The sequence below is a fragment of the Nothobranchius furzeri genome, chromosome 10 (genome assembly GCF_043380555.1).
Source record: "Nothobranchius furzeri strain GRZ-AD chromosome 10, NfurGRZ-RIMD1, whole genome shotgun sequence".
Classification (NCBI taxonomy): domain Eukaryota; kingdom Metazoa; phylum Chordata; class Actinopteri; order Cyprinodontiformes; family Nothobranchiidae; genus Nothobranchius; species Nothobranchius furzeri.
Genome location: NC_091750.1, coordinates 54216788 through 54244018, shown reverse-complemented (window position 1 = coordinate 54244018; position 27231 = coordinate 54216788). Strand labels below are relative to the sequence as shown.

Here is a 27231-nt window from a genome sequence, read left to right as displayed (position 1 = left end):
GGAATTTGTGGATGAATTTAGAATTTATCACATTAGAAACCAGGACAAGATCAGGTTTCAGCTCCAGATAAGACTAGTTTTACTTAAAGAGCAAGTCACCCCCTAGCAGCCACTCCCATTTCCTGTTTGAAAAATGCGCCACAGGGAGTTGTTTCCGGGCAGATCCAGATGGCAGAGCTGCTAACAAATAAACACACACAGGCTCAGTGGCACTGTGCCCTCATATGGTACCAGGAAACATCATAGGGTACCTCTTAGCCAATAGCAATGGCCGATTTAAATTAAAATGTAGTGCGGAGTATTTTACCTGAAGAGGGCGCAACACTGACAGTTTTAGGTAGAATATTTTCATTTTAACTAAGATGCATTAAAGTGCCAAATTATTGACTACCCATGTTTACAGCACGATTAGACACTCATTTATATCGTTGAACAGCAAAAAACTGATCTGGGGTGACTTGCTCTTTAAGGGGATCTGCCACAGCTGGTTTGAATGCTTTAATGTATTTTTTATTTAAATAGAATTTTGGGGCACCATCAAAATAAAATCGTACCCACAGATTATATCGTGTGCATATTTGGTCAAAGTGGAGCAGGAGTTTATCAACTATGATCTCTCTGCATTGACTACCCATCAGAGATGAGACATGAAAGCTCATCACCTCTGAAGTTACAAACTCACATCTGCCTCTTGATGTAGTCCTTCAGCAGGTCCTGGTCCACGGTGTACAGATCGCTGCTGCTCATGTTGTCATAGTAGTAGGTGACGGAGCTGTTGAACTTCTGGCTGTACGGTCCGTCCTTCACGTCGTAGGACTTGTAGCCGAAGTGGTAGTCGTAATGACCTTCAGAGGAAACGGACAGAGCGCCAAGATCAAATCCACTTCTGCAGCTTCAAAATCCTGTTAAACAGCGTCCTTTCTTTAAATTTTATCATGGAAGAACTCATTATTTACAGCAACATTTCAGAAGTTATAGAATCGAAAGAGCCTGATTGCTTAAGAAGTAAAGCTTTTATACTCACTGGCGAAAGATAAATGTTAAAATAGTTTCTTCTGTGCAGCATCAAACTCAACAGCACTTTGTCTAATTTATTCTGTTATTCTGCTCTGCTCACGTGGGCAGCCACGGCGAGACCTGGAGAGGTGTGGTTGGGAGGAATGGCCCCCCTGACGTCTGGCAGTCTCCAGTCAGAAGGAGCCTCTTCCAACTGAAGTGTGAACTGATGGAATGCAGCTCGGGTGGTCGCGGAAGCAAAAACTCCAAAAAACAAGCATAAGCATGGGAGGAGTTTGGTGAGATTACAGAGAAAGACTTTCATACGGCTTTGAGGAGATTCTGGTCCACTATCCGGCATCTAAAGGGGTGAAGCAGTGTGCTACCAACACTTTTTATAGTAGGGATGGTATGCTGCTGACCTCGACTAGAGACGCTGTGGTGGGCGGAGCACTTGGAAGACCTCCTTAATCCCACTGGCATATCTTCCAGTGGAAGAAGCAGACTCTGGAGACTTTGGGTTGGATTCTCTAATCTCTGATGCTGAGGTCTCTGAGGTGGTGAAAAGGCTCCTCTGTGGCAAGGCCCCAGGGGTGGAGAAGATCTGCCTCGAGTTCCTTAAGGCTCTGGATGTTGCAAGGCTGTGTTGGTTAACGCAGCTCTGTAACATCGCGTGGACAACGGCGGCAGTCCCACTGGACTGGCAGACCAGGGTGGTGGTTCCCTGACTTAAAAAGGGGGACCACAGGATGTGTTCCACCCACAGGGAGATCACACTCCTGAGCCTCCCTGGTAAGGTCTATTCAGGACTTCTGGAGAGGAGGGTCTGTCGGGTTGTCAAACCTCAGGTTCAGGAGGAAAAATGTGGTGTATTATCCCTCATGAAGTTATTTACACCAGAAGACAGTGGAGATGTGCAACTTCAATCTGACCAACAATTCTGGGTGTTTCTATTGACATTTTTTGAGTTTATTGAGTTTGAAGACTGCCACGCGTAAACACGCTTCACACACATGATCCAAAGCTCATTTCATCGTGTTCAGGACACGGTGGGTGTAGAAGGGATGGCGCAAACTCCGCTTGTAGAGACAGACGAAGCAGGAATGTAAAAGAAGAAAGGCAGATGTGAAGCTGAAAGTAAAAGTGAGTCACATAATTGATGTGAAAATTCCAGCGATCGTAATAAAACAGCAATACTAAAAAGGGGAAAAACTGTACTTTTGAAATCCGGATGAATGTGAGATTTAATAAAGCAAAGAGCAAGTTGCCACATGAGGGCTTCCCTAGTAAAAACATTAAAATGTGTAAAGATATATTAAGGATTGTGCCGAACTGAGCAGGAAATCTGAGCATTAACTCTAAAAACCTGCTCAGCCTGAAATCTGGACCAGCAATGGTTGAAGAAAACAAAAAACAAAAATCAAAAATCTAGAATTAAAAACTGTGTTGAGTTGTCTGGACTCCCCCCTTATCTTGTTTAAAGTTAAAAACACACTCATACCGAGCTGGGTAACAGGAAGCAGAGAAGAAAACGTGAATGAACAAGGAGTGATGGGAAGAGAGGGAAAGTGTGAATCCGAGGAAGCTGAAGCCAAAACAAACCAGACTTCAGGGAAAAGCTGCTTGTCCTGTCGGCTCCAAGGCCTTTTCCTCATTCCAACACTCTCTGGATGTTATTACACTGTTTTTCCTGTTTTCCCTGCAGCCTCAGTGGAGCCGGATCAGGGCCACAAACCAGCCAAAACCAGAACAGCAGCAGCAGGAATCACAACATCCAGAGTTTAACTGCAATTTGGTCCAGAACTGAACTAAAATCTGAAAACTGGCCGCACCCCTCAGAAAAATAACGTTTCAAATCCTCTGGACAAAAACAGAATGATGCATCAGAGAGAAATGTTCCACTTTAAAGGAAGAAGGGAAATAAAGCTCGGGTTTCCGTCTCGGCAGAAGAGAAAGTTTTAATTCTACCATGTCCTCCGCCTCGTCCTCGACCTCGTCCCCTTCCTCTCCCGCGTCCACGACCTCTGAACCCTCCACGGAAAGGTGCCCCCTCGCTCTTTACGCTGGACACTTCGTCGTGGTCGTCTCGCCACTCCCGCTCGTACTTCTGGCTGTGCCAGTCTATAAAGGACAGATTTGCATTAATAAAAAAGGAAGTAGAGCATCAGCCATGATGCTGCTCAGCTGTTTATCAAACCACACCCTTCACTTAATCATCACAGCAGACCAAAGACGCTGCCCGACAGCAACTAGCGGTGTTAGGGGATGACCCGGACTGACCTCTGAGGTCGTTCCTGGCGTTGGGGGGCAGGCGGGGGTGTTCGTTCTGTCTGCTGTTGTTCCTGGAGGCCGAGCGCTCTCTGGGGCCCTCAGAATTCACCTCGATCATCAGAGGAACCCACTTCTGCTTGTTTCCTGTTTTAAGACAAACACAAGTGTGACAGAATGAAACATTTTTACAGGTTTGTCTTTTCTGCTGTAATCTAATGAAACATTTATAGAACTAAACTACTTTTATTCTCGTGTTTGTGAATGGTTTCAATCTGAAAACTACCTTCATGGTTTAGTAACTTTCTGCACTGGTTGCAGTTCAACTGAAACGCCATGAAATGATGAGAATACATTAAAACACCATTTTTCTGTTAACTCAACAAAAGGCCTTTTTTAACAGAAGCCTTTACTGTGAAAGTGTGTGATGGAGGAAGTGAGTTTTAACAAAGTCAGACTGATTTTATCATTAAGGCTTTTGTTAGTCTCTGATCTACAGAAAGGTTTTTATTCTTAATAAATAAAACTGAACTAAAGTATAAAATTAGAGTTATTTTAGAGCCAATAAGCTCACATTTCATTTATTAGCAGCAGGAAACAAGACTGATCAGAGTTCTGGGGTTTCATGTTCAGCTCTCGGCGAGTCGGGTGGATTTCAGCTTCTGTTCTGGTTAGGGCTGTAGCGAAGCCTCGACGAAGTCGACGGCTCGATTCTAAAAATTTGTCAACGTCAGATCCGGAAGTCGACGCACCGCGCCCACTTGTTGCATCCTCAGGAGTTTGTAAATAGAGGAGGAATCTGCCCGTTTTTCCTCTAGTTCGCCCTCTTCTCCGCCTTCACTAACATCTCCGCCAAATACCGAAGACCCGGAACAATGTCCGTCTACTACTAGATTATTTTCCTGTTTTGCCCCTTCGTCTCCCGGCAACGGACAACTTCCGGGGTCAGATGCGCTGCTTCGTGTCTATCGCAGATGTAGAAAATCACCGGGAGCGTTTCTCCCTTCATTAAGGAGCTTCTTTCAGACATGAGGAGAGCTGTTTTGGTGGTAGCAGTCCCTCCTCCGTGCTGGTCTGTTTGCTGCTGGGTGTTTTTGGTTTATTTAAACTTGGTAACTTGAACTTAACGTTGGTAAAGCTACTGTTAGCATCTTCGCTAACAGCTTCTTGCGTTGGGATAAGCTGTTACGTTTTGGTTTAGAGTTCATCTTTTTTGTGGTGTAGATCTCCCTTTTATTACATTTAGAGTGTTGTGGGTTTTCGGTTTAGTGTAAAATATCACCTGAGTTTGGTTTAACCCGTAAGACCACTCGCCTCACGCACATAAGTGACCAAAACAAAGCAGCATGGAGACACTCCATCTCCTACCACCTCTCAGGCAACAGCCTGCACTCCCAAGTTCTACACGTCACCAGAACATAACCAACCTACACAATAAAAGCAGTGTTATACAAAATGGAAGGCCTGTAGTGTTTATTCTCTTACAGTAATAATTTATCAATTTTTTTGAGGAATTTATTTGAGATTTTCTGGTTTTTGTTAATTGTGCAATAGAAAAATAATCATTAATTAATTTTCTAAATAGTCATTAGAATAGTCGACTATTCGATAAAATAATCGTCAGAATAATCGTTTTAAAAATAATCGTTTACCCCCAGCCCTAGTTCTGGTTACTGTCAGTAGAACGATGTGGTTTATATCCAGCTTTTATTATGAAAATCTGATCATCTCAGTGCAGTTCTCCCGCTGACCAGCAGGGAGCACAGGTGAGCTGCTGTCCAACATAATCAGAGCAGACTGAAGAAAACTATTGGGCAATAACTTTAAAAAGGTATAAAGCAGTCCAACCGTCACCTTTTCTCTTAGAGCCATTTTTCTGGGAGTCATCGTCACCGTTCTTCTCCTCTCCAGAGTCGTCAGACTTGGCTTTCAGGTTCTCCTTACTCTCCTCGTTGCTCTCTCTCTTCTCCTTCAACTCCTTCTTGGCTGTTATTCTTCTAGGACCCTAGAGAACAGAGAAGAAAAATAATTTAAAATGATTTTCAGCGTTTTTTGTTTTGTTTTTAACTCAACATATTTGTCAAACCCGTCTTGTCATGAGGAAACAACCTTGGCTGAAATCACCCACAGGTATAAATTTACATAAAAATACTGCCTCAGGGGGACAATGATAGAAAACGACCTAAAAGAAAACCCTTAGCAGGTTTTTTACCAAGAGAATGTGCAAAAGTCTTGCAGCAGTTAGTCACGTTTGAAACTCGTCTGTAAGAAAGTGAGTAGTCATCACACCTGCATCAGTGTTCGTAGAGTAAAACAAGATCCAACTTCAACACATCTTTGTTTATTTAAGGAAGGGCAAACAAGGTGAGAAGAATTGCACAAAACCAGCATTCAGTGTTCCAGACTAGAAAGCAATGGTGGGATGATTAATCAGCCACTCTTAGTTGCTTCAATAATAAGTTCTGAATCAGAAGCAGCAGCTGATGCAGCCGGACATCGTAGAAAACAAGGGTCTAGACCGTCATTCACACCAAGGTGAAGAACTAAGGAACAAAAAACTATTTGTTCAAAAACTCCAACCAAAATGAAGATTGGCTAATCGCACATTTGTGGACGTAAAGAGCCAGATGTAGCTCTGAAGTAGCACGCGGGATCCCTGTTACACTTACTCTTACAAGCCATTAGCTGCCCTGATCTCTAAGGATCAGCTTGAGCAAGGGCTGGGCAAGATGGAAGAAATTACGATCACGATATTCATTTTCATATCGGCCAATACACACACACACACACACACACACACACACACACACACACACACACACACACACACACACACACACATATATATATATATATATATATATATATATATATATACACACACACACACACACACACACACACACTCAACAAAAATATAAACACAACACCTTTGTTTCTGCTCCGATTTTTCATGAGATGGACTTAAAGATCTAAAATTCATTCCAGATACACAATATTACCATTTCTCTCAAACATTGTTCACAAATCAGTCTAAATGTGTGATAGTGAGCACTTCAGCGTTGCATAGATAATCCATCCCACTTCACAGGTGTGCAACATCAAGATACTGATCTGACATCATGAGTAGCGCACAGGTGTACCTTATACTGCCCACAATAAAAGGCCACCCTGGAAGGTGCAGTTTTGTCTCACAGCAAAATGCCACAAGCATTGAAGGAGTGTGTTGCTCGCTGATCTGCCGGTACCGGCTCTCCCTCACGCTGATCTGCGGCTCTCCCTCGCGCTGATCTGCCGGCTCTCCCTCGCGCTGATCTGCCGGCTCTCCCTCGCGCTGATCTGCGGCTCTCCCTCGCGCTGATCTGCGGCTCTCCCTCGCGCTGATCTGCGGCTCTCCCTCGCGCTGATCTGCTGGCTCTCCCTCGCGCTGATCTGACTTGCTCTGGTCTGCGCGCAACGGCGGGCGGGAGGGGGGGGGGGCGCTTTTGGAAGAGTTGTGCGACACAACGAATCGATGACGCAATTCGTTGCCAACGCTTTTAGTAATCGATTTTCATCGAATTTATCGATTCGTTGTTGCAGCCCTAATGGGCAGGCATCTGTTATGGACGAAAAACACAGGTGCATTTTATTGATGGCATTTTGAATCCACAGAGATACCGTGATGAGATCCTGAGGCCTATTGTTGTGCCGTACATCCATGAACATCACCTCATGTTTCAGCAAGATAATGCACGGCCCCATGTTGCAAGGATCTGTACACAATTCTTGGAAGCTGAATATGTCCCAGTTCTTGCATGGCCAGCATACTCACTGGACATGTCACCCGTTGAGCATGTTTGGGATGTGCTTGACCGGCGTATACGACAGCATGTACCAGTTCCCACTAATATCCAACAACTTCACACAGCCATTGAAGAGGAGTGGACCAACATTCCACAGGCCACAATTGACAATCTGACAAACGCTATGCAAAGAAGATGTGTTACACTGCATGAGGCAAGTGGTGGTCACACCAGATACTGACCGGTTCTGAGTCCCCAGACCTCCAATAAAGCAAAAACAACTGCACATTCCAGGGTGGCCTTTTATTGTGGGCAGTATGAGGTAACACCTGTGCACTACTCATGATCTCAGATCAGCATCTTGATGTGGCACACCTGTGAGGTGGGATGTATTATCTCAGCAAAGCACAGGTGCTCACTATCACACATTTAGACTGATTTGTGAGCAATCTGAGAAAAATGATAATATTGTGTATCTGGAATGAATTTTAGATAATTTAAGTCCATCTCATGAAAAATCGGAGCAGAAACAAAGGTGTTGCATTTAAATTTTTGTTGAGTGTACATATATACATATATCTATACATATATATATTCATATATCTATACATATATATATATACATATACATACTAGGGGTTGTATGAACTAGTTGACTAGTAGACTTCACTGCTCTGTAGTGACTTGTTATGCCTGCCATTGACTAGTCGCTGTCACGTGATAATGACCGGCAAGATGCAGTCCTCAGAAAAGACAGCAGCCTGCTGTCAGCAGGTGACAAGCTCCTGCACTTCTGGAGGCAACGCGCTGTGCCAGAGCGTCGGTACTGACACTGGCGGTAAAACGGACATTTAACCAAACTGTGACCTTTTCCCTCTTGCAATTTAACCTTCCCCTCACCCCCATCCTAACCAAAACCAGCTTGCACATGCAAAGCTCTGATCGTTGACGTGCTCCAGACATCTGCGTCCTGAGCATGGCCACAGTAACATCAAACCAGGTGTCACCACCTCAAAAACAAATTAAACACACGATCGTTCATGTCGGCTCATTTCCTTTTATGTTTTCTGTCTTTTATTTGTGCCTGATGCGTTTCGCTGCTGCGGAGCAAGGCGCATCACCTGTTTTGTCCTCCAGTGACTCACCTCACTGATGCGGCCGGAGAACAGCGAGCACTCCGCTGTTTTTGTGGTCGGTAGATCTTTTAGAACTGCAGTTCAAAGGTAACTCATAAGGTGAATTTATCTTTGCTTTAAAAACTTGAAAGTCTCACCCAGAAGTCCAGATGGTTTATATGAGAGGTCATGTTACCTGCAGGTGGCACCAAACAGATGTGTTTGCCAAAAGAAAAAAAAAACTCACCAGTGGGATGAGTAATTTCAGAACATTCAAAGATTTGTTAAAACATGAACATTTTGATAATAAAAATTATTTTTTTAATAAACAGCCGTTTCTCCCCTGGCACCAGAGAATATCCCAACATAACCAAATAATCTCCCTGACTTTGACTAGGATATTTGCTTGAAACGCCCATCCCTACAGACTCTTGACTGCTATGGACAGCCACTATACTGTCAGTGAAACATGCTTGGAGCTTAAATGGGTTTGACCCCGTGAATCGATTTGTTTGTATTTTTAGTTTAACACTGAATCTAGAACCATTAATCATGAATCTGATGAGTAAATCTCCTTAAAGCGTCTAATTAAATCATTTTGCTGTTCACCTTTAGCCAACACAAAGAAAACAGGTATGTTCATGAGTTAGCTCTGCTGCTTTATCTTCATTAGCACACCTGATAAATTGATGCTTATTCAAATCAAGCAGCATTTTACGCCTCTCCTTCACTATCAGCAAGCTGCTTATCTACAGACTCTGCTGGACCTGAGAGGTTTGCATACAAGTCACGCAGAGCTTGTCTAGAGTTAGTGAGGGTCAACCGTTTTCCAGGATCTGACCTTCTCTCAGTCTGGGAACACGATGCATACTGTGAAATGTGCAACATTTGGAAGATTGTATGAAAACAAAAGCATCACCCAGAGCTGAAACCACTGCAGACATGCACATGTAGCTTCAGGCAGAATGTTCTCTGAACCTTTAGGTCGGTGAAACACCAGGCAGCAACAGCAGACACAAAGATGACCAAAGTTTTAGCATCAAAGTGAATAAACCCCTTTTTTGTTTGGTTAATAATGACATGCTTGGTCTTCCGATTGAACAGAAGACTCACCCAGGAGAACGGTGTCAGTCATCAAGCAATGACCTTTTCTATTTTTACCCTTTTTTTTAACTAGCTGCTAATTTTATACTGATCACTGCAAACAAAATAATTATCATTGCTTTATTTATGGCTCAGTATTTTGTTAACTGTCCTACAGGGACACCTGTGGGAGGCGTTCACTGGTTTTAGAGGACATGGACACAGTTCTTCCGTTTTTTGCCATTTTGCAGTCAACTTGACTTGAAACCTTCTGCTGGGATTCTCATCACAGCAGAAAGGAACTAATAATAAAAACGATAATAACCAACAGCCAAAACATTTAACCTCTATGACAAAGTAGAAGTTTTAATAACGAGTTCTGTGTTAGACTTCATAACCACACCACCAGACGATGAATGGGAACTTCACAGCTCCTCAGACCAAAGGCTGACAGGGATTAGAGACTAAATGTTAGCAGGTGGGCAGGCTGCTGCAGGTGCAACTTACACTGGTCCTCCACGAGTCCCTGACCTGCCTGTGAGTCGACGGGCAGGACACGGGCCGTGTCACTGCCTCCATCTGAACAGAGGGAGGGAAGAGCAGTTTAGAGACGACAATGTAGTGGATTATGATGAATACACACACACACACGTATGACAGGTGATGTTGCTCAGGAGCTTCCTCCTGTAATAATCTAGTCATTTGTGTCAAAGCCGCTCTGCTCCAGCAGCCTGAAGGCCCGGTTCTTCTTCCTGTAGTAACACGATGACAACACCACCTAGTGGAGGACGGAGGTCCTGTGGGTTTAACAAAAGCATTCAGTGGCGTGTTGTCATCACAGCGAAGGACGGCCACACTTTGTTTGGGTTAGTTACAGACAATTCTGCACAAACACAAACTAAAGGAGATTCATGTGATCACCGACACATGACAAGAATGAATTAATAAAGTGGTGTAAACCGGTAATCCCATTCCTCTGCAGTCCACTAATGGCACAATAACAACAATGATATTCAACATAAAGAATTAAAATTAAGTTAAGTCATCCTGAACAGATGAAAGTTGGAAGTCATGTTTCTGTGACAAAAAATATCCAAAATAACGTAACCTCCGTTTACTGAAGACGTTTCAACCTACAGGTGGACACGAGTCAAGATCTTAAAATGAACGAATTAATAAATAAATACACAACCCAGAGGTCTGACCTGCTGCAGCAAAACAGAAACACCACAAAACAAACAAGTTGTCATTATTCATATGGATCCGCAGGCGGCATCACTGAAACATCATTAATATTGTTGGTGTCTGGAACTGGAATTTTAATGAGCAAGCACGTCCGTCTCTCTGCCCATTCGTCTCTCTGTTGCAGAATCACTAGAGGCACCAGGAGCTTTTGTAAGTGATAAAAGACATTTATATTATATTACATAATATAATATAAACATATTTTACAGCATCCTCACATGCAGTCATTTCTGAGAATATTTCGCTTAAAATAGAACACACACAATGTGTCTATTCTAGAAAATAACTGTTACCATTTTCCTGAGTTCGTGTTGTAAAAGTAAAGTGTTGCATTAGTTGTGAAGGAATTGTGAAATCATAACCTCAGAATAAACAGTTAAGATGAGGTAGACCTGCATTCCTGTCTTTAACATTAACTACTTTCTTTGTACAGAAAAATCAGAAAATAGGAGTAAAAATGCACTAATTACACTAGTTTTTAAGCTGTAACTGCAGCAAATATTCAACTATAAAATTAATTATTTATCGTCCATGAGCTGATTAGATCAGAGCGATATGGAGATGAGATCTGTAGTTGTTTAAATAAATCTTATGGATGCAAAGTTTGAATTTTGCACATTTGTTTTTTAAATACCTTGTCATTTGTAATTCATGACACTGGAAACATGTGCATCATTTTCTATCTGGTCCTAATTATAGGAAAAGTCAAACATTTTGTGCCGGTAGAGGTGTCCAGAATAGTTTAAGGAAATGTATGAAAACCAGGTGGACCAGCTTGAAAATCACAATAAATATGAATAAACTGATGCAGACTTCCGCAGAAAGTCTCAGGATGAGCAGCAGAGATTATTAATCTGTTACTGGATCAGATTTCAGAGTCCAGCTCTCAGCAGCGGTGGAGCTGATTTAGGACTTTACATGTTATGTGATGGGTGGTGCATCTCCACCACCTCCAGGAATAGCAGCAGCATGGATCCAGCTGGGGTTTCTTTATGGAGGGGGTCCCTAAAAGGACATCCTCGCCCAGCCTTTGGACGCTACCTCCTAACTCTGAGCCCTGCTACAGCTGATTTCTGCCACCGAACCTGCAGGTTATTCCTGGCCCTGATGACACCAACCACATCTTCCTGCTCAGGGACTCACTCCCAGTCAGACCAGACTTCCTTAAATAAGAGGACGCTGCCCACCTGGTGACACCTTCATGTCGAGGGAGTTAAAGCACCCTGAAAAGTTCATCTGGAAGATGGCACAATTCAAAGGTTTCCTGAATCGGACCAACAGCTGCATGATCACTAAGACTGGTTAATGTGGGTTTAATGGTGTGAACACCTGAGCTCAGTGAGTCTCTGTTGCAGAATGGCACATTAGTAACAGAACTGAGAGGGAGCTTCTAACTGTGAGAAGCTGCTTATTAAATAAATTAATAAATAATAAAATGCACTCCTGATAAATCTGACTCTTATTTTAAAACGCTTTGCTTCATTAACTATAAAAAGTTTAAAATTAAACTGACTCCTAAATCAACAAAATCTAATATAAATCTTAGGTTACAGTTTAAATTTGCCAGAAGCAACAAATCTTACGAAAATGACAAAACTTGGAAGGAGAAACGTGTTTTTAAAGGGTACAGTCAGACAGATGAATAGTGAATAAACACTAATAATGTATGGTGCTCTGATCATTAAATCTCAGTAAATGTTTATTGTATGCAAGAACTTTTATTAGAGCATTTGTGGAAAACTTTCCTAAACATCGGACTGATTTTTTGGGCAAATTCCATCAGTTTAAAGGCGTAAAACTGATTTTTTTTTAAGGTGAAAACTCTGTTTTGCGGTGATTTCTACACCTGACCAGTGAGTCCGTCTCTGCTGTCTTCCTCCTCCTCGGAGACCAGGCTATTTTGAGTCTTGCTGCAGAAGGACTCCTCCGTCTCAGCTCTATTAAACCAGGAAGTAGATGACAAAACTCACCAGAACTCTAGTCATTATAACCCAAACTGCATGTTACATGTTCTGTAAGCACTTCTATCACAGGAGGAAGACTAAATCCTGAATTAAACCAGTGTAACCCACCTTAATCTAAAAACTTGCATCTAATTTATTACCATCATATATAAATGTAGTTTATAAAAGGGTAAGAAATCCTTCAATTGGAGGCGGGTTGTTGGGTTAAATAGTTCTAGAGGTAAAGTCTAATCTTGGTGATTAAAAGCTGCAATAATCTTGATTTATGTGGTATTTAAGTTTAAAGAATTTGATCTTGTTAAATCTGAAACAACTTTTTCTGAATTCTTCTTTTCAAACTAAAACAGGGGGAGATTACGGACATCAGAGCGGCCACTCCATCCCAGCCATCCTCGTTTCACCGCTCACGTCTTAATTACACAACAATTAAGTCAAAAGAAATAAAAAAAACAAAGTAGACGTGCAGTTGTGGGGACAGGCCTGCAGAGTAAAACTGGTGTATGATTACAGCAACAAACACTAAAATACCTCCTGGAGGAAACTAGACTCAATGGAGTTAGCTGCAGCAGGACAAATGGACCCAACATTACTCAAACGTTTATCAGCGTGTTTTGTGTCAATATGACCAAATCTGTTGTAGAATGCAACCAGATGCTTGTTAAATACACAGCGATGTGTATAGAGGTCACGCTGCTTCAGCTTTAGCCCACGCCTCCACGCCAACCATGACGCCTACCTGCATGTCTTTAGTCGCTATCTCTCCTGGGGTCGGCCAACTGTTGGTGTCACCAAAATCTCCCACCTGAACAGAAATGGGATTAAAAAAACATACGTAAAGAAAATAAAAGAGGTGAAGGATTTATTCTAATGTGTTAAAAGGAAACTTAACTCTTTTGAACAATTACTTTCTCTTTCTAATGGGGAAGAAAAAAAACATTTGAGGCTGTTTGAGTACTGACTGGGTCATTTCCATTAAAAAATTTTAAAATAAAAATTATTCACTAATTTGTAATAAATTGGAAGAGTCACTTCCTGAAATTTGAAGACGTTGATCCTGATCGTGACATTTAGTCATAAATTTACTAAATCAGAAAGATGCTTTTGGGATTTGGAAGCTGGAGTCATGGGTTGAGTTCTGTTAAGGAAAACTGTTGGTCTAACGGTTGTTGGTTGAAAACAATTATCAATCCAAATCTGCCCCTCAGCAAAAGTACCACAGATGTACCAAACACTCCCTAATTACTTCACTATGACTCTGGATTAAAGAAACAAACACTAACCCGGGCTTTCCACCGGATGAAAAATGTGCCACAACCTCTGTGGAGTGTTCGAGAGTCAAATGTGTTTCACACAGCTGGTCCAGCGAGGTCACGAAATTGCCCAATAAATTCAAGACCACGCGTGATTTTGTCAGTTCTCGCAATAATGAGCAGTGAAGACAGCTGCATGAATCCAAAAGGTGTGTAGATGTGTGTGTAGCCAAATGTTTTACACCGCTCCCATGTTTGACTTCCTGTCTGGCCCGATCTGAACCGCTGAGTTTGACGTGTTCTGGAAGCATAAACCTGGTGTGTAAAGCCTAGTTTATGCTTCTGCGTCGGTGCGGAGACACGCAACGCCAATATGTGTCCTTGCACGGGTTCTCCAGCAGGCTCGCAAGGACGGAGGGAGTCGTGCCCATTTTTCTAATCATCTGTCCAACGAGACAGAAAACGCAAGCTTGTGATTGGTCAGGACGCCACTTTCGCCAACAGCACCGCCAATGTGCCCTCAAAAGCATAAAGAGAGCTAAAGATATCTAGCGACAGATAGGGCCGTGCAATCTGACGATATAAGACCATTAAGGATTATATAGTGATGACGATCCACCAAAGCTGGGAAATTGTGTGTCATTATTTGTGGATTCATCTACCAACACATTTTTTCTCAGCCGAGTCGTGCTATTTGCTAGTGTGCTTCTGTCAACACGACAGGCACACCAGCGCAAGTTTAAGGCAGTGTGTTGTTATGTTTAGCTGGGGTGCTCGGTAGAGCTGAGGAAAATAATCTAACAATGGAATGGATGCATTAAGATGCGAACATTAACGATTATGAATCTTTGAAGAAGCACACCATACTATATAATAGCGGCTATCTGCTAGCATTAGCCACTAGCTCAAAAGTCTGCTCGATCAGGGAACCTCTGGGCCAATGTTCTGCTCTAAATGCTGCATTTAGCTTTCTGACTTTTATTATTCTGAGTCGTTTGTGTGTGTTTTAACGAGCCTTTTCACAGCGGATGCCAACCGGAACATTGTGCAAACCCTCTCCCCCGCATAATCAGGAAACAGCTACGGAGAGCAGTGAGGGACACATAGAAGACAACAGTGAGTGTAATCCTGACTAAAGAATGCATGAGATGATAATGCATCATGAATTTAGCTTAACAAGAGATTTTTTTTCTCTGAACAAAAAATATTTACTGGTAATATTGTGGATGATAGGATATGAGCCACCTCTAGATAAAAACTTAATTATTGCGCACCGCTGCTTGCCCAGGCGAAACACACCCACAGACAATAATGACGGCTACTAGCTGCGTATTGAGCTGTGCAGACATTACACAACGATTACGCATTTGGTGGAAAGCCGGGGTCATGACAGTAATGGGAGGTTTGAACATTTTAGAAATTTTTTGAGTGCAATGGTTGATGACAACTGGTTTTATTGGTTAGATAAATATCCAGCTACAACTTTTCTTACCGTTTTTAATATTTCAGCATAAAATAAAATTACACATCATCATTAAAATCATCTTATTCTAAGACTTTCTAACTGAAAGGCTTACCTTTCCTCCACGCCTGCCTTTGGGAGGATTCCCTGCTTTCACCACCTTGGCTGGACCAGTCAGTTCTGGTAGGAACAAAACAAAAACACAGACATTACCAAACTGCTAATAATAATAAATAATGTGCTTTAACTGAACGCTGCGCTGGGTCTTTTGAGGTGTAAACTCACATTACTGCCTTATTGGCCCGTTCATAACAGGGACACATTTGCCAAGAAGGATTAATTCAACTCTAAGAGTTTGGAAAACTGATGTGTCAAGTTTAAAGGAAATTAAAAAACTCCAGAAATTGGAGTGTCATTAGAAACCAATTCAGCAGGTGGTCACAGAGAAGTTCAAAAAGCTGTGTGGTTTACCCGACGTCTGAACTTTGGACTGTTTAATTTGAGGCATGGAGTTGAGAAACAGTTTAATAGGAATTAACTGACTCCTGATGTAACAGAGTTGCTTCACGTTGTTTGCTGGACTGCCGCCTGTCCTCCAGCAGTTTCTCTGGTGCTAAATTCTCAGAAGCTTCTTGCTTTAATGATGGAGAGCATCACCTCCCAGGATGAATGTAAGCCCCGAGCAGGTTTAGGTGTGGTGTCCCTGAGCGCTGCACCAAGATAACATGAAAATCTTTTAGCAGAACTGACGGTGTCCCTCAGGGCGCTTCATTAGTAGGGACTAGAGACGGGCAGCAAAAATAACATCTAACAAGGCTTTAGTTTGGTTCTAGACGCAACAAAAACTCTCTAAATCTGCCTTTTTTCACACGCATCACACCGAACATTTTACGTTAGCATGCCAAAGCATCATTAAAATCAGCCCAGCTCCAACAATAACACTAAGCTTGACATTAGAAGCTGGCTGACAACAGAATACGAAAAGTTTATTGAACTTTCAGAGAATTAATAAAACGGTATAGACATTTTTTATTATAATAAAGTCAAAGAGTCAAACTGGAGACATTTGCTTAGTACAGATACTTTTCCTTAAAATAAATGTATTTATCACATAGTTGAAAATAAACTTTTAAGACATTTGGAGAGATCTTTCATGATGAGATTTAAAATCAAATTAAAAATCCTCATGAGCCACAAAATGAGATTCATGTTTTCATGTTAAAATAATGTTATGATTTTTTTTATTTGTACTGACAAAAGGCCTAAATTAGACATATTAGTGAAAAGCTGAAGCTAGAAAACTAGACGTTCTAAGAATGAAAGCGGGGACGCACAAAATCCCCCCCAGGGCCGCAGACGGCCTCAGGCCTCGCTGCAGACATGATTGTTCCCCTGGAATTCCCTTAGTCTTTCTCCAAGAACAAGTTTCTTAATGTTCATACTTTAATATTTTAGGGTTTAAATGAGTACAATTTAAATATTTTGTACCATTTTTGTGATTTCAACATTAGACATCTGCTTATTTTCTTGCTTTGTTAGCGTGGTGATGTGAGAACACGCCCATGACGTTACCGTGCAAAGTTCAAAACTCATTCATTCATATTTGTTCATTCATGTCAGACTGAAATGTCAGACCTCTACTGTTGAGAGCCAATTAAAAATAACAACATGAAAAAGATAAACATCCTTAAAGAGGCTCCACCTTTACCAAGAACATAACTGTGTCCGTGCTTTGGGTCAAACTTTGTTGAATGCCATGTCCCCTTCTGTAGCACGACGTTAAAGACCCCCCCCCCCCCCCCCCCCCCACACACACACACACACACACACACACACAAACCAACTGCTGCAATTCCCGAATTTGCTCGTTTGAGTCGTGTTCACCTTCAGTGTACTTTGACTCGGAAACAAACAGAAACAACTTAAACCTTTGAACATTTCAACAAGGGAATGTGGTGACTGTTGCATGCAATGTGTGTGTGTGTGTGTTCACATTCTTTTCAAATTGATTTTTTAAAATCCTACAATGTGTTTTGATTCTATGCTGTAATGTTTTTAAGCAATAGTCGCTTTTACAGTTACAAAATCAGTGGAGCAGCTATTAGTGATTGTAAATCCTGTTGGTGTCCTCACCAAATGAGGAAATATTTGTGGGAGTGAACTGTCTAGACTTGTAGAATCAAGATAAGTGGTAATCCAATAAGTCTCCAGTTATAATAATTTCTGTTCAACAAAGGAAGACAAAACTAGTGAAAAATGAAGGGTAGATCCATGGCTGCACAGATCTTTACCCCTATGACCCTCTCCAAGTCTCCATATAAAAAGAACATCTTTATTTAAGAATTATGGGTTAGAGAGCAAAAGGTCTGTTGATCTTTGCTCCTCATCTGTCTGGTGAAAACAAGTAATGCACGATGTAACCGGTGTACGGTTTGATAAAAATTTAGGCACCGGTATGGATTTTGATGCTACCGGCCGACCGCGACAGCACATGAATGTTGTCCCGAGAGCAGCTGCAGCGGGGAGCGCGTGGATGAAGACATGCTAGTAAAGACGACAGGGCAACAACATCGGTTACATGGACCTGGTTTGTGTTTATGAAATCTGACGTTGATCAGAACATCATCCTCAATAAAACATACTGGACGACAGAGTTGTTAATCGCTCATTAACACCAATTCCCTTAAATGCCTTTTGTTTTTATTTTTAAACACACAAACACACAGGCCTCCAAACCTTCTGTTCATTTCTTGTCATTTACTTTGAACAAATTTCCCTCCAGTTTCTCCTGCTTATCCCTTTATTATTAATAAAGCAGGGGTCTGAAGCAAAACCATACATTAGCATGCTCCAGCTGTGCAAAGTTGGCGCAGATAATTTTTTTGCAGATGCAAACATTTTTGTGTGTTTCTCTTTCTGCATCTCCTCAGCTAAACTTACAGCATCCCACAGCTTCTCGAACATCAGCACTTCCACTTTCACCAATATTTCTTTAAACAACCGACTCCTGTTCTCTTAAGCAGGCCAACATAAGAACTCTGGCTGGAGCAACAACTTTGTGCTAAAAAAAAGTGAAGGAATATAATCCACAAGTATTTCACCCCTCTAATCTACTTAGTTTCTGAGGAACAATAGTTTATATCCCGCTGTATTTGCTGCTGCTTACGGAGAATGGTGACACAAGAGCTACAGGCTAACACACATGGAAAGCCATTTACAGAAATAACATAAGATCTCTATTACAAGATAATAAAAGATGCTAACGTTGTACCAGATTTCCTCTGAGGACCTGATCACTGACGAAGCACTTTGGTCTTTCTGCCTCGTCACCATGACTTAGCACTCTTTAGTTCACACATGCAAACCTGAGAAGCTCCATCTTTCTGCTTCTGAAGAGTGTTTGTTTACACTACATGAATCCATCCTCATGTTCATTATTCTTTCAGGGAAAGTGAAACTTGTGACGCAAGGAGAAACAAATGATTGAAGTGTTTAAATTTTAGGAGCCATTTATTTTTGATTAGTTTAATTTTTTGTAATCTTTTGACTTGATCAACAAACACACACACACACACACACACACACACACACACACAGTTTGAATTGGTCCAGTCACTGAATACCAGCTAAAAGTGAATGTACGAAGCACCAAAATACAGATGGTGACATTTGGTATTGGTACTCTCTTATTAAAATCAAACAACTCAACTATAATGCATTTTTAGGATTTTTAGTTTTTATCTTGTGGTAAACAAAATGATAACTCATCTGTCTCTTCGGGGTGCTTTTAAAGTTGGAGTAGGATATTTTTTATGGAGCACTTGTTACCACATTGTTTAAAATGTTCTTCACACACTGAAGGCAACCAATAAATTAAGTGTTTTGCCAAAAAAAAAAAGGGAAAATTGTCAATCAAATCCAAAATGTACAATCCTGAAAAACCTCATCCTATCACTGCGTAAGTCCCGTTTTTAAAGTGCACAACTTGCGGTTTCTCTGCTTGGAGCAGCTAAGTAAATCCAGCGCTTGCGTAACTAGCTGCTATGCTATAGAGTTAGCATACTAAATTTTTATACGATTACTTAGCCTGATCAGAAGTAGCAGAGGGGGTTTCCAGCCTAGTCTTCCCAGCTTAATCTGTGATAAAGGGGCACATGACAGAAAAGGTTCTAGCGACAGGTCAAAAACGTAAGATAATGCTGGGACTAACTGTTGCGTCCAGCATTCTTCTGAATTCTAGAGGCGTGGCTTAGAAGAGAACCTGAAGATAGGGGTTGGTCCTTTGAATTTTTTTCAAGGAACATCAGCCCTCTTTTTAAGAAAAATAAATAAAGTAATAAAAAATTTATATAATTTTTTTCCTCTTAAAGAAAAGTTTGTTTCAACGCGGGGCTGGGCAATAAATCAAAAATTTATCATTATCGAATTTTAAGACTCTTATCGAGAATTTTTCCCATGTCAATAAACTTGATTTAAGAAAATGAAAAGATGTGTGTAGGTTGGCAATGTTCATGTCCCTTTAAGAAGCTGTCCCACCTTGAGTCACGTAAAAATGTAACTCAACGTAATAGATGTGACAGCCCCATCTAGTGGACAACTTTTGTTTCTGCACATACCTGTAGTTAACGTCCATTTATCATTATCGAGGTGAAATCCTCAATATATCGTGATATTGATTTTAGGGCATATCGCCCAGCCCTGTTTCAACGTTTCTTTTCCAACAACATTGGTGGTGGTGGTTACGCTGGTCACTGAAGGCGACCCATAAGAAATATTGGTAGCACCAGGGGCAGGCTGGGGGGTGGGGCTGGGTAGAGGGTGTGTGTGCTGTTGGGGCACCTCCGACGGGGGGACTCTTGGAAGGGCATTCTGCATTAACTTCTTCGAGCGGATAGGAAGAGGCAGATCATTGCTGCAGTTTGCTCGATCCTCTGGGGTGGATCTCTTTGCACCAACAACGAGCCAGAGCACATCCACCCTTCTGGGATTCTCCAGAACTCATAGACAGTCTGCCAGTGGGTAACACTTTAGAATAAGGGTCTCTGTATTAACGTTCCCAGTATGGTCAACCATTAAGTGCCCTTAGGGTTAGAACAAAGGCTGTGGGGGTGGGGGGTGTCCTGCTCCATAATACATTACTGTTACCGAAGTGTTTTATTGAAGATGATCAACTTCCTTTGCTCCTGTTTTTTACATCAAACACATAAATATGGGTTAACAAATGACACTACAAAGCCTATTAAGCAGACTGTATTGTGCAATCAAATGCAAAGAGATAGTTTTTGTTTTAAGTATACGAATAAATATTTCATAAGTAACTATTGTAGTTAGTCTGTCGGATGCTGGACAGTCAAATTTTACGAACCTTTAATGACGTTCCTTTTATTTCTTCATAGGTTCAGTGGCTACATTAGCCCTGGAAATAATTCAGGTTTGTATGCAGTACAGACCACCTACGAACCAAACTGAACAACCTCCTGAAACTATAACTGTGTGATAATTAAATTTTACAGTCCACCAAAAGCTGCACCAAACGGACAATTGGCTGTTGTTTCGACGATCAACAGCTGGTTTGTGAAGAGCGTTTGACTGATCAGCTGAGCGGCACACGATGAAACGTCCACCACAGGGCAGCTGAGTGTTTGGTGCATCTCAGATTAGATCAGATGATATGTTAAAGGTCAGAGGAGAGTCTCCCAGGAAAAATGCCAGACTATAAGCTGATGTTCCTGAGGCAGTCACACAGTCAGCAGTTTGTTCAGATAACACTCTTCTCCAGAAACCTTCTTTGTGCATTAAATGGCCAGAAGTTTGTTTCTAGGAACGTGCTGCAACTTAAATAAACTCTATTTTTCTTCCTGATTTAGTGCTTCTAGGTGGGACATTTTATTAGAACTAGTAGTTAATATCTGTACAGATAAAGTTAATATAGTTACTGTTAATATCTGGAAAACCGGGTAAACTAGTTTTTCTCGGTTAACTGCTTCAAGTCCTTCTACTGTGCTGGGTGCAATGTATTTTGTGCCACTAGAAGGCGCTAGAGCGCCGCTATCAAATATGTTTACTGGGCGACCGCAGAAGAAGAAATGATCTCGTCACATGACTAAACAAATGTGCTAAAACACAAAGCAGTTAGCAAAGAGCACGGCGTGAGACCTGTTTATTCTTAGTTATTTAATTCTTGGAACACAATAAGTCTCATATCAAAGCGCTGAGCCTGGCAGAACATAGCGCAGCAAACTGAAACAAGACCAGCAAAAGGTCACTTTTGCCGTGACGTTTCTTGTGTCTGAATCCTAATTTGTCCAGTAAAATAAAGAAATGTCAGTGTAATTATTTATTTAAATGTCAGAAATCTGTTTTTAACCGTGGCCTCCAGAATGCGCTTATAAGCATGCCATCGCAAGCAGCGCTGCGCAACAAATTCTCAGTCCGACAGACGTTTCAGCTGTTATCCCACTCTCTCTTTACCTTTTGTTCTTACATGTAACGAGTGTGGTACTTTGGTTGTGTCTCATTATATTAAAAAGAGTAGACGGTAGGGCTGGGGGTAAACGATTATTTTTAAAACGATTATTCTGACAATTATTTTATCGAATAGTCGACTATTCTAATGACTATTTAGACAATTAATCTAATGATTATTTTTCTATTGCACAGTTAATAAAAACCAAAAAATCTCTAATAAATTCCTCAAAAAATGTTGATAAATTCTTACTGTAAGAGAATAAACATACAGGCCTTCCATTTTGTATAACACTGCTTTTATTGTGTTGCGGTTGGTTATGTTCTGGTGACGTGTAGAACTTGGGAGTGCAGGCAGGCTGCTGCCTGAGAGGTGGTTGGAGACAGTGTCTCCATACTGCTTTGTTTTGGTCACTTATGTGCGTGAGGCGAGTGGTGTTACGACCCTTCCTGGGGAGTTTGGCTCATGTGCAAAAAGGAAGGGACAATAACGGGATTTAAAAGTTAAAATGATGATCAGGTTTATTTACAACTACAAAAAAACATAAACCTTTCCATCCACAGATTGGGAATAATAAACTAATTCTGCTTGTGGGGAATTAAAACAAAAGTACAAATAAGTAGGGATGTCCCACTGAGCAAAGATTACAGGGTTCTGGACCAAATATAAGAATCTCCAAAGGTCCAACTCTAAACTGGGCGGTTAAACCAAACTCAAGGTGATATCTTAAACGAAACCAAAAACCCACAACACTCTAAATGTAATAAAAGGGAGATCTACACCACAAAAAAGATGAACTCTAAACCAAAACGTAACGCAAGAAGCTGTTAGCGAAAATGCTAACAGTAGCTTTACCAACGTTAAGTTCAAGTTACCAAGTTTAAATTAAAAAAAACACCCAGCAGCAAACAGACCAGCATGGAGGAGAGACTGCTACCACCAAAACAGCTCTCCTAATGTCTGAAAGAAGCTCCTTTATGAAGGGAGAAACGCTCCCGGTGATTTTCTGCATCTGCGAGAGACGGAGCAGCGCATTTGACCCCGGAAGTTGTTGTCCGTTGCCGGGAGACGAAGGCGGGCAAAACAGGAAAGGGATCTAGTAGCGGACGGACATTGTTCCGGGTCTTCGGTATTTGGCGGAGATGTTAGTGAAGGTGGAGAAGAGAGCAAACTAGAGGAAAAACGGGCAGATTCCACCTCTATTTACAAACTCCTGGGAATGCAACAAGTGGGCGCGGTGCGTCGACTACCGGATCTGACGTCGACAAATTTTTAGAATCGAGCCGTCGACGTAATCGAGGCTTCGCTACAGCCCTAGTAGACGGAAAAGTGTTATTTATAGAGCGGTGGCAAAGAATTGTGTGTGTTGGTTTCCGGTTAACTGGCTAACCATTAAGGGCCGTCAAAGAAACTTTGGAAAATGTGCATCCCTATAACACATAATTATAAAAACCTGATCTAAAGTACATAAGGCATGGGTCTAGTGTCTTTGGGGGAAGCCATATTAGATGCCATATTTCCTTCTGGCCGGCTCGGGGTCTTGCGCCTGGTGATGATGTCACACTAGATGACTGGCTGGACGTATGACATGCAGAAGTTACGTTACCACATTCAAAAACATTTAGGCAGTAATAAAAACGAATTTAATAACAAAACTGCTAAACTCTTTACAAAACATATGCGAAAGAACAGAATCAAAAGAGATGCGAAATATTATGGCCGAGCAATATTACTGCAATATGATGATGTCATCAGCAGTCGCAGGACCCCGGCAGATCCAGAAACTACAGCACCAGAAAATTAGCACCAGCATTGAATTCTCTCGATGGTTAACTGAAGGACCATCAAAGTCTGGAGTCATGTTTCATTCTTTCTGCTCCACAGCTAACATTTACCGTAATGTTTTTTTAACTAGCGACAGTCACGACGATATGGTGTAAAACTACCCTGAAATGTATGTACTGCCTCCAAGCGCCAGGAAACTACACACTGCTACTTTAAAGCAACACATTATAAACAATTTGCAAATTTGGTGCCAACAAATTCCTGAACCCTGTGTGAACTTTGATGCAAAAATTCTTCTTGCCCTAATTATTTTCTAACATTTTCCTTTATTTAACTTATTAAACTGATTACTGAGCTACAAAGACTTTTATATTTAACATAAAAAAAACACTTTAATACAGTCATTGCTTTTTTAACAGGTTTGAGCATTAGAGCCCCTAAAGAAAATTCCTGAGAGAGGGCGGTTAACCTAAGTGCTACGTGCCCGACTGTGTAAGAGCCCTGATAACTTTGTCATTTCTCTAAAACTGCAGAACAGCTCAGCTAAATAAAAAAATCAGAAAATAAGTTTAAATGTTAAATAATAGTTAACATCACTTACATGCAACAGCAAATTCTCTCATTGCTACTGAGCATTTTCTCCACTTATGTGGTTATGATATAAGGCTGTTGCTGCTATTGGGAAGTGATCTGTGCTGGGCCAAACTAGGAGAATATTAAGATTTTCTGAGGGAAAGAGTAAAACAATTGTCTACCTTTCAGAAGAGGAACTGGCAAAAAAAAAAAAATACATGGAAAATATGTGAAAACGTTTGTTTTTAACCCCAAATTGAACAAGTTAACCTAGATCTTAAAAAGCAGCTCATATGATGAAACTGCAGCTATGATTCTGATAACAAGCTAACTAATTGAACTAGCTCCTCTTAAGATAACCGGCTAGCAGAGCTTCTGACTGACAGTTTATGTGCAGCAGCAAATCAACTATCCTGATTAACAAGGTTATAAAAGCTCATAAAGGAAAAATCACTATGATCCCAAGATTGTGTTTTAATCATGAATTAAGCATTAAAAAAGAAATCTTCTTAAAACATGCCATTATAACTATTTAGTTTCACCTGAAAACTTATCACCATTGTGTGTTTTTACCCAGAAAACAAACTCAAACCTGACATACAATCCAACACACACATCACCTCCCACTAGGCTCACAAACATCTTTAACCCAACGTTCAGTCAGATTTGAACAGAAACAAGCAGTCAGAACGTCAGGATACCAAACATAATTGACTGCTTCTCTTGTTTCTCAGAATGATGTTCTTCTGATGCAAAATGTTTTTTTAAATTCAGTAACCTCCTTTGAAAGCTCTTATGATCAGAGTTTAAATCCAAACCAAAGTTTTAAACTTCTTTGACAGAAATTGGAGTCCGTAGCTCAGGACTATGTCTTTTGGCTCTGCTTGTGTTTTTGAAAAGCTACCAGGAAACACTCAATGTAAGGGTTAGGTGGCGATACAATGACATCACAGGGTTTCTAACAAAAAGTTAATTTACTGTTCTGTCACATCTACTAAAAACCTTTGAGTGTCATTAAAATTTTATAAACCCACTTTAAAAGTAAATATAAGTGTGAGGCAAGGGACAGCATCATGGAAGAACAAACAGAAAAGTGCTGACTGGTTTAAGTTTTAGTTAGATTTTTCTGTGTGCTAGAGAACACCGCTTTGTTTCTGCTCTGTTCAAACTTTTCAAACATTTGCTGCCAATCAGGAGGGGGAAACAACCGGGGGACGCTGTGCGCACCTAGATAGCTCCCTCCTGTAGCATGCGGCAAACCATGGCAGCCCGACTCCTACGGTACCGTCTCCTAGACGCGCGATGGAGCCCTTCACACCGCTTCAGTGATTCCATTTAACCATTGAGCTTAATCATCCTGGTCTCTTAATGCTTCTTCGTGTGCGCAGAATTATGCTTAACATAAGTCCGATCAGTGAGAGGAATTCTATCTCTACGCCTGCCATGTTTGACTGAATGGCTTTGTTTGGGTAAATGACGCATGTACGCCCGCCGCACTACACACCCCCCCCCCCCCCCCCCCCCCCCCGGACATCTGGAACTTTTCCCTGCTGTGTGAAGGCAGCCGAAAGGACAACTTCAGGTACAAAAGTGGCGTGTCTGAAAACACAGTTCTGGTTAAAAACCAGACTGAATTGTCCACACATATTCCAGAATGTCACTCTGAAAAGGGTTTCTGAAAAAAGAACTAGAGGTCGACTGATATTGGTTTTTTCTATTGCCCATTCCGAAATGAAGAAGACATGGTCAGCCGATGGCCGATAAATACAGCAGATTTTCATGGTCAATAGAGATATTTTCCACATTATTTTCATGCTAAAATGCCACTAATAACATCAGTTGATGCACAAAATTACTGAAGCAAAATGAATTATCAGCAATTGTTACAATTAGGGCTGAACGGTTTTGGAAAATAATTAAATTGCGATTTAATTCATGATTATTTTCTCAAGGGGCTTTTCTCATATTTTTCAACTAACGAAAGCAACAAAAAAAATCTATGTAAGTTGTACTGAATATAAACAAGTTTATGTATCTACATATCACATCAACAAGTTTATCTGTCTACATTAACACTCACAAGTAAAAGACACAATTTTGTATTTGAAGGTGCAATGCTTTGCAGCCAGGATCATATCCCTTGAAGGAGCATAGGTATTAGCATCAACTGTGAAAATGTATTAGCAGGAGATAAGTGTGTCCCATTAATAGAGCTCCGGGAGTTGACGTCACTTCTCCCGGCATGCAAGAGTTAAAATCGAAACAGCGCCATATTGGCAGGCAGAAGCCCGCGTCTGGGCAATTTGTTATTGTCAGAAAACTCGATCAAACGGGAAATATGGTAGATCCCTGTTGTGCCCCAGGATGCAGAACAGACTCGGACGACATAAGGGATGAGCCATCTACAGGATTCCCTAAGATTCTGAATGCCACAAACGTTGGATCATTGCCATGAAACGCGCTAGTGACCGGGCTAAAATGAAGCTGTGGGATCCCGAGAGTAAAGGTTTTCGCTTAGCAGCGACCGCTTCATATCAGGTACTTAAACCCATGTTTCCTTAACTGTGTATGGTATTTATTTTAAATGCTTTTATTACGATTCTTAGTGGGCTTCCTAAACTTATTTTGGCGTGGCTTTTTCTGTCTTATTACTCATAGAATCAAGTAAACGTCACGTAAAACGTTGCCTTGTGATTTCTGCGTGCTGCCGTTTACGTGTTTTATGATCACAGCAATTAACCGGCTAAGCTGTATTTAATTTTTAAGCAATGGTTGATGAACTGTCAGATCACACATAAAAAGCTATTTGGATTGCTATTATCTGTCTCACCGAGACAGATCTCAGACAGATCCTGAGACGCTCCTGCCTGGCATATTTATTTTATTCACGGGAAAAAATCAGACAAGTGATTTCTCTTGGTGTTCAGTTTATACATTCAAACAGCACAGCAACTACTTACATGTAAATCTATGTTATTTGTCCATCCTTCCATCCGTTTTCATCCGCTTGTATGGAGTCGGGTCGCGGGGGCAGTAGCCTAAGTCGAGAGGCCCAGACTTCCCTCTCCCCAGCCACTTGGGCCAGCTCCTCCGAGGAAATCCTAAGGCATTCCCTGGCCAGGTCTGCTCCGACAGCTTCTGGCGTTTTTAAAAAGTATCCAAGGGGCATGGTAAGGGTCGGAGATGTTTCGTCTATTTAATTTGACTATATAAATCGATTTCTTTAGTTTTAAAGTGTG

The 27231-nt window shown here is 41.3% G+C and overlaps 1 protein-coding gene across 4 annotated transcripts in view; it reads right to left on the bottom strand.

Moving 5' to 3' along the window:
- larp1 (La ribonucleoprotein 1, translational regulator) overlaps positions 1-27231 on the bottom strand; it is a 44962-nt gene that overhangs the window by 4384 nt on the left and 13347 nt on the right. For 3 of the 4 annotated variants that reach the window (XM_015961251.3, XM_015961252.3, XM_015961253.3), the window contains exons 2-8: positions 15284-15348; positions 13193-13258; positions 9755-9826; positions 5119-5269; positions 3277-3411; positions 2965-3117; positions 683-845 (exon numbers count right to left, since the gene is read on the bottom strand). In XM_015961251.3, the coding sequence (XP_015816737.1) occupies positions 683-845; positions 2965-3117; positions 3277-3411; positions 5119-5269; positions 9755-9826; positions 13193-13258; positions 15284-15348 (805 nt within the window). The remainder of the gene's footprint in view (positions 1-682; positions 846-2964; positions 3118-3276; positions 3412-5118; positions 5270-9754; positions 9827-13192; positions 13259-15283; positions 15349-27231) is intronic. The other variant, XM_015961254.3, reaches the window with a different exon arrangement.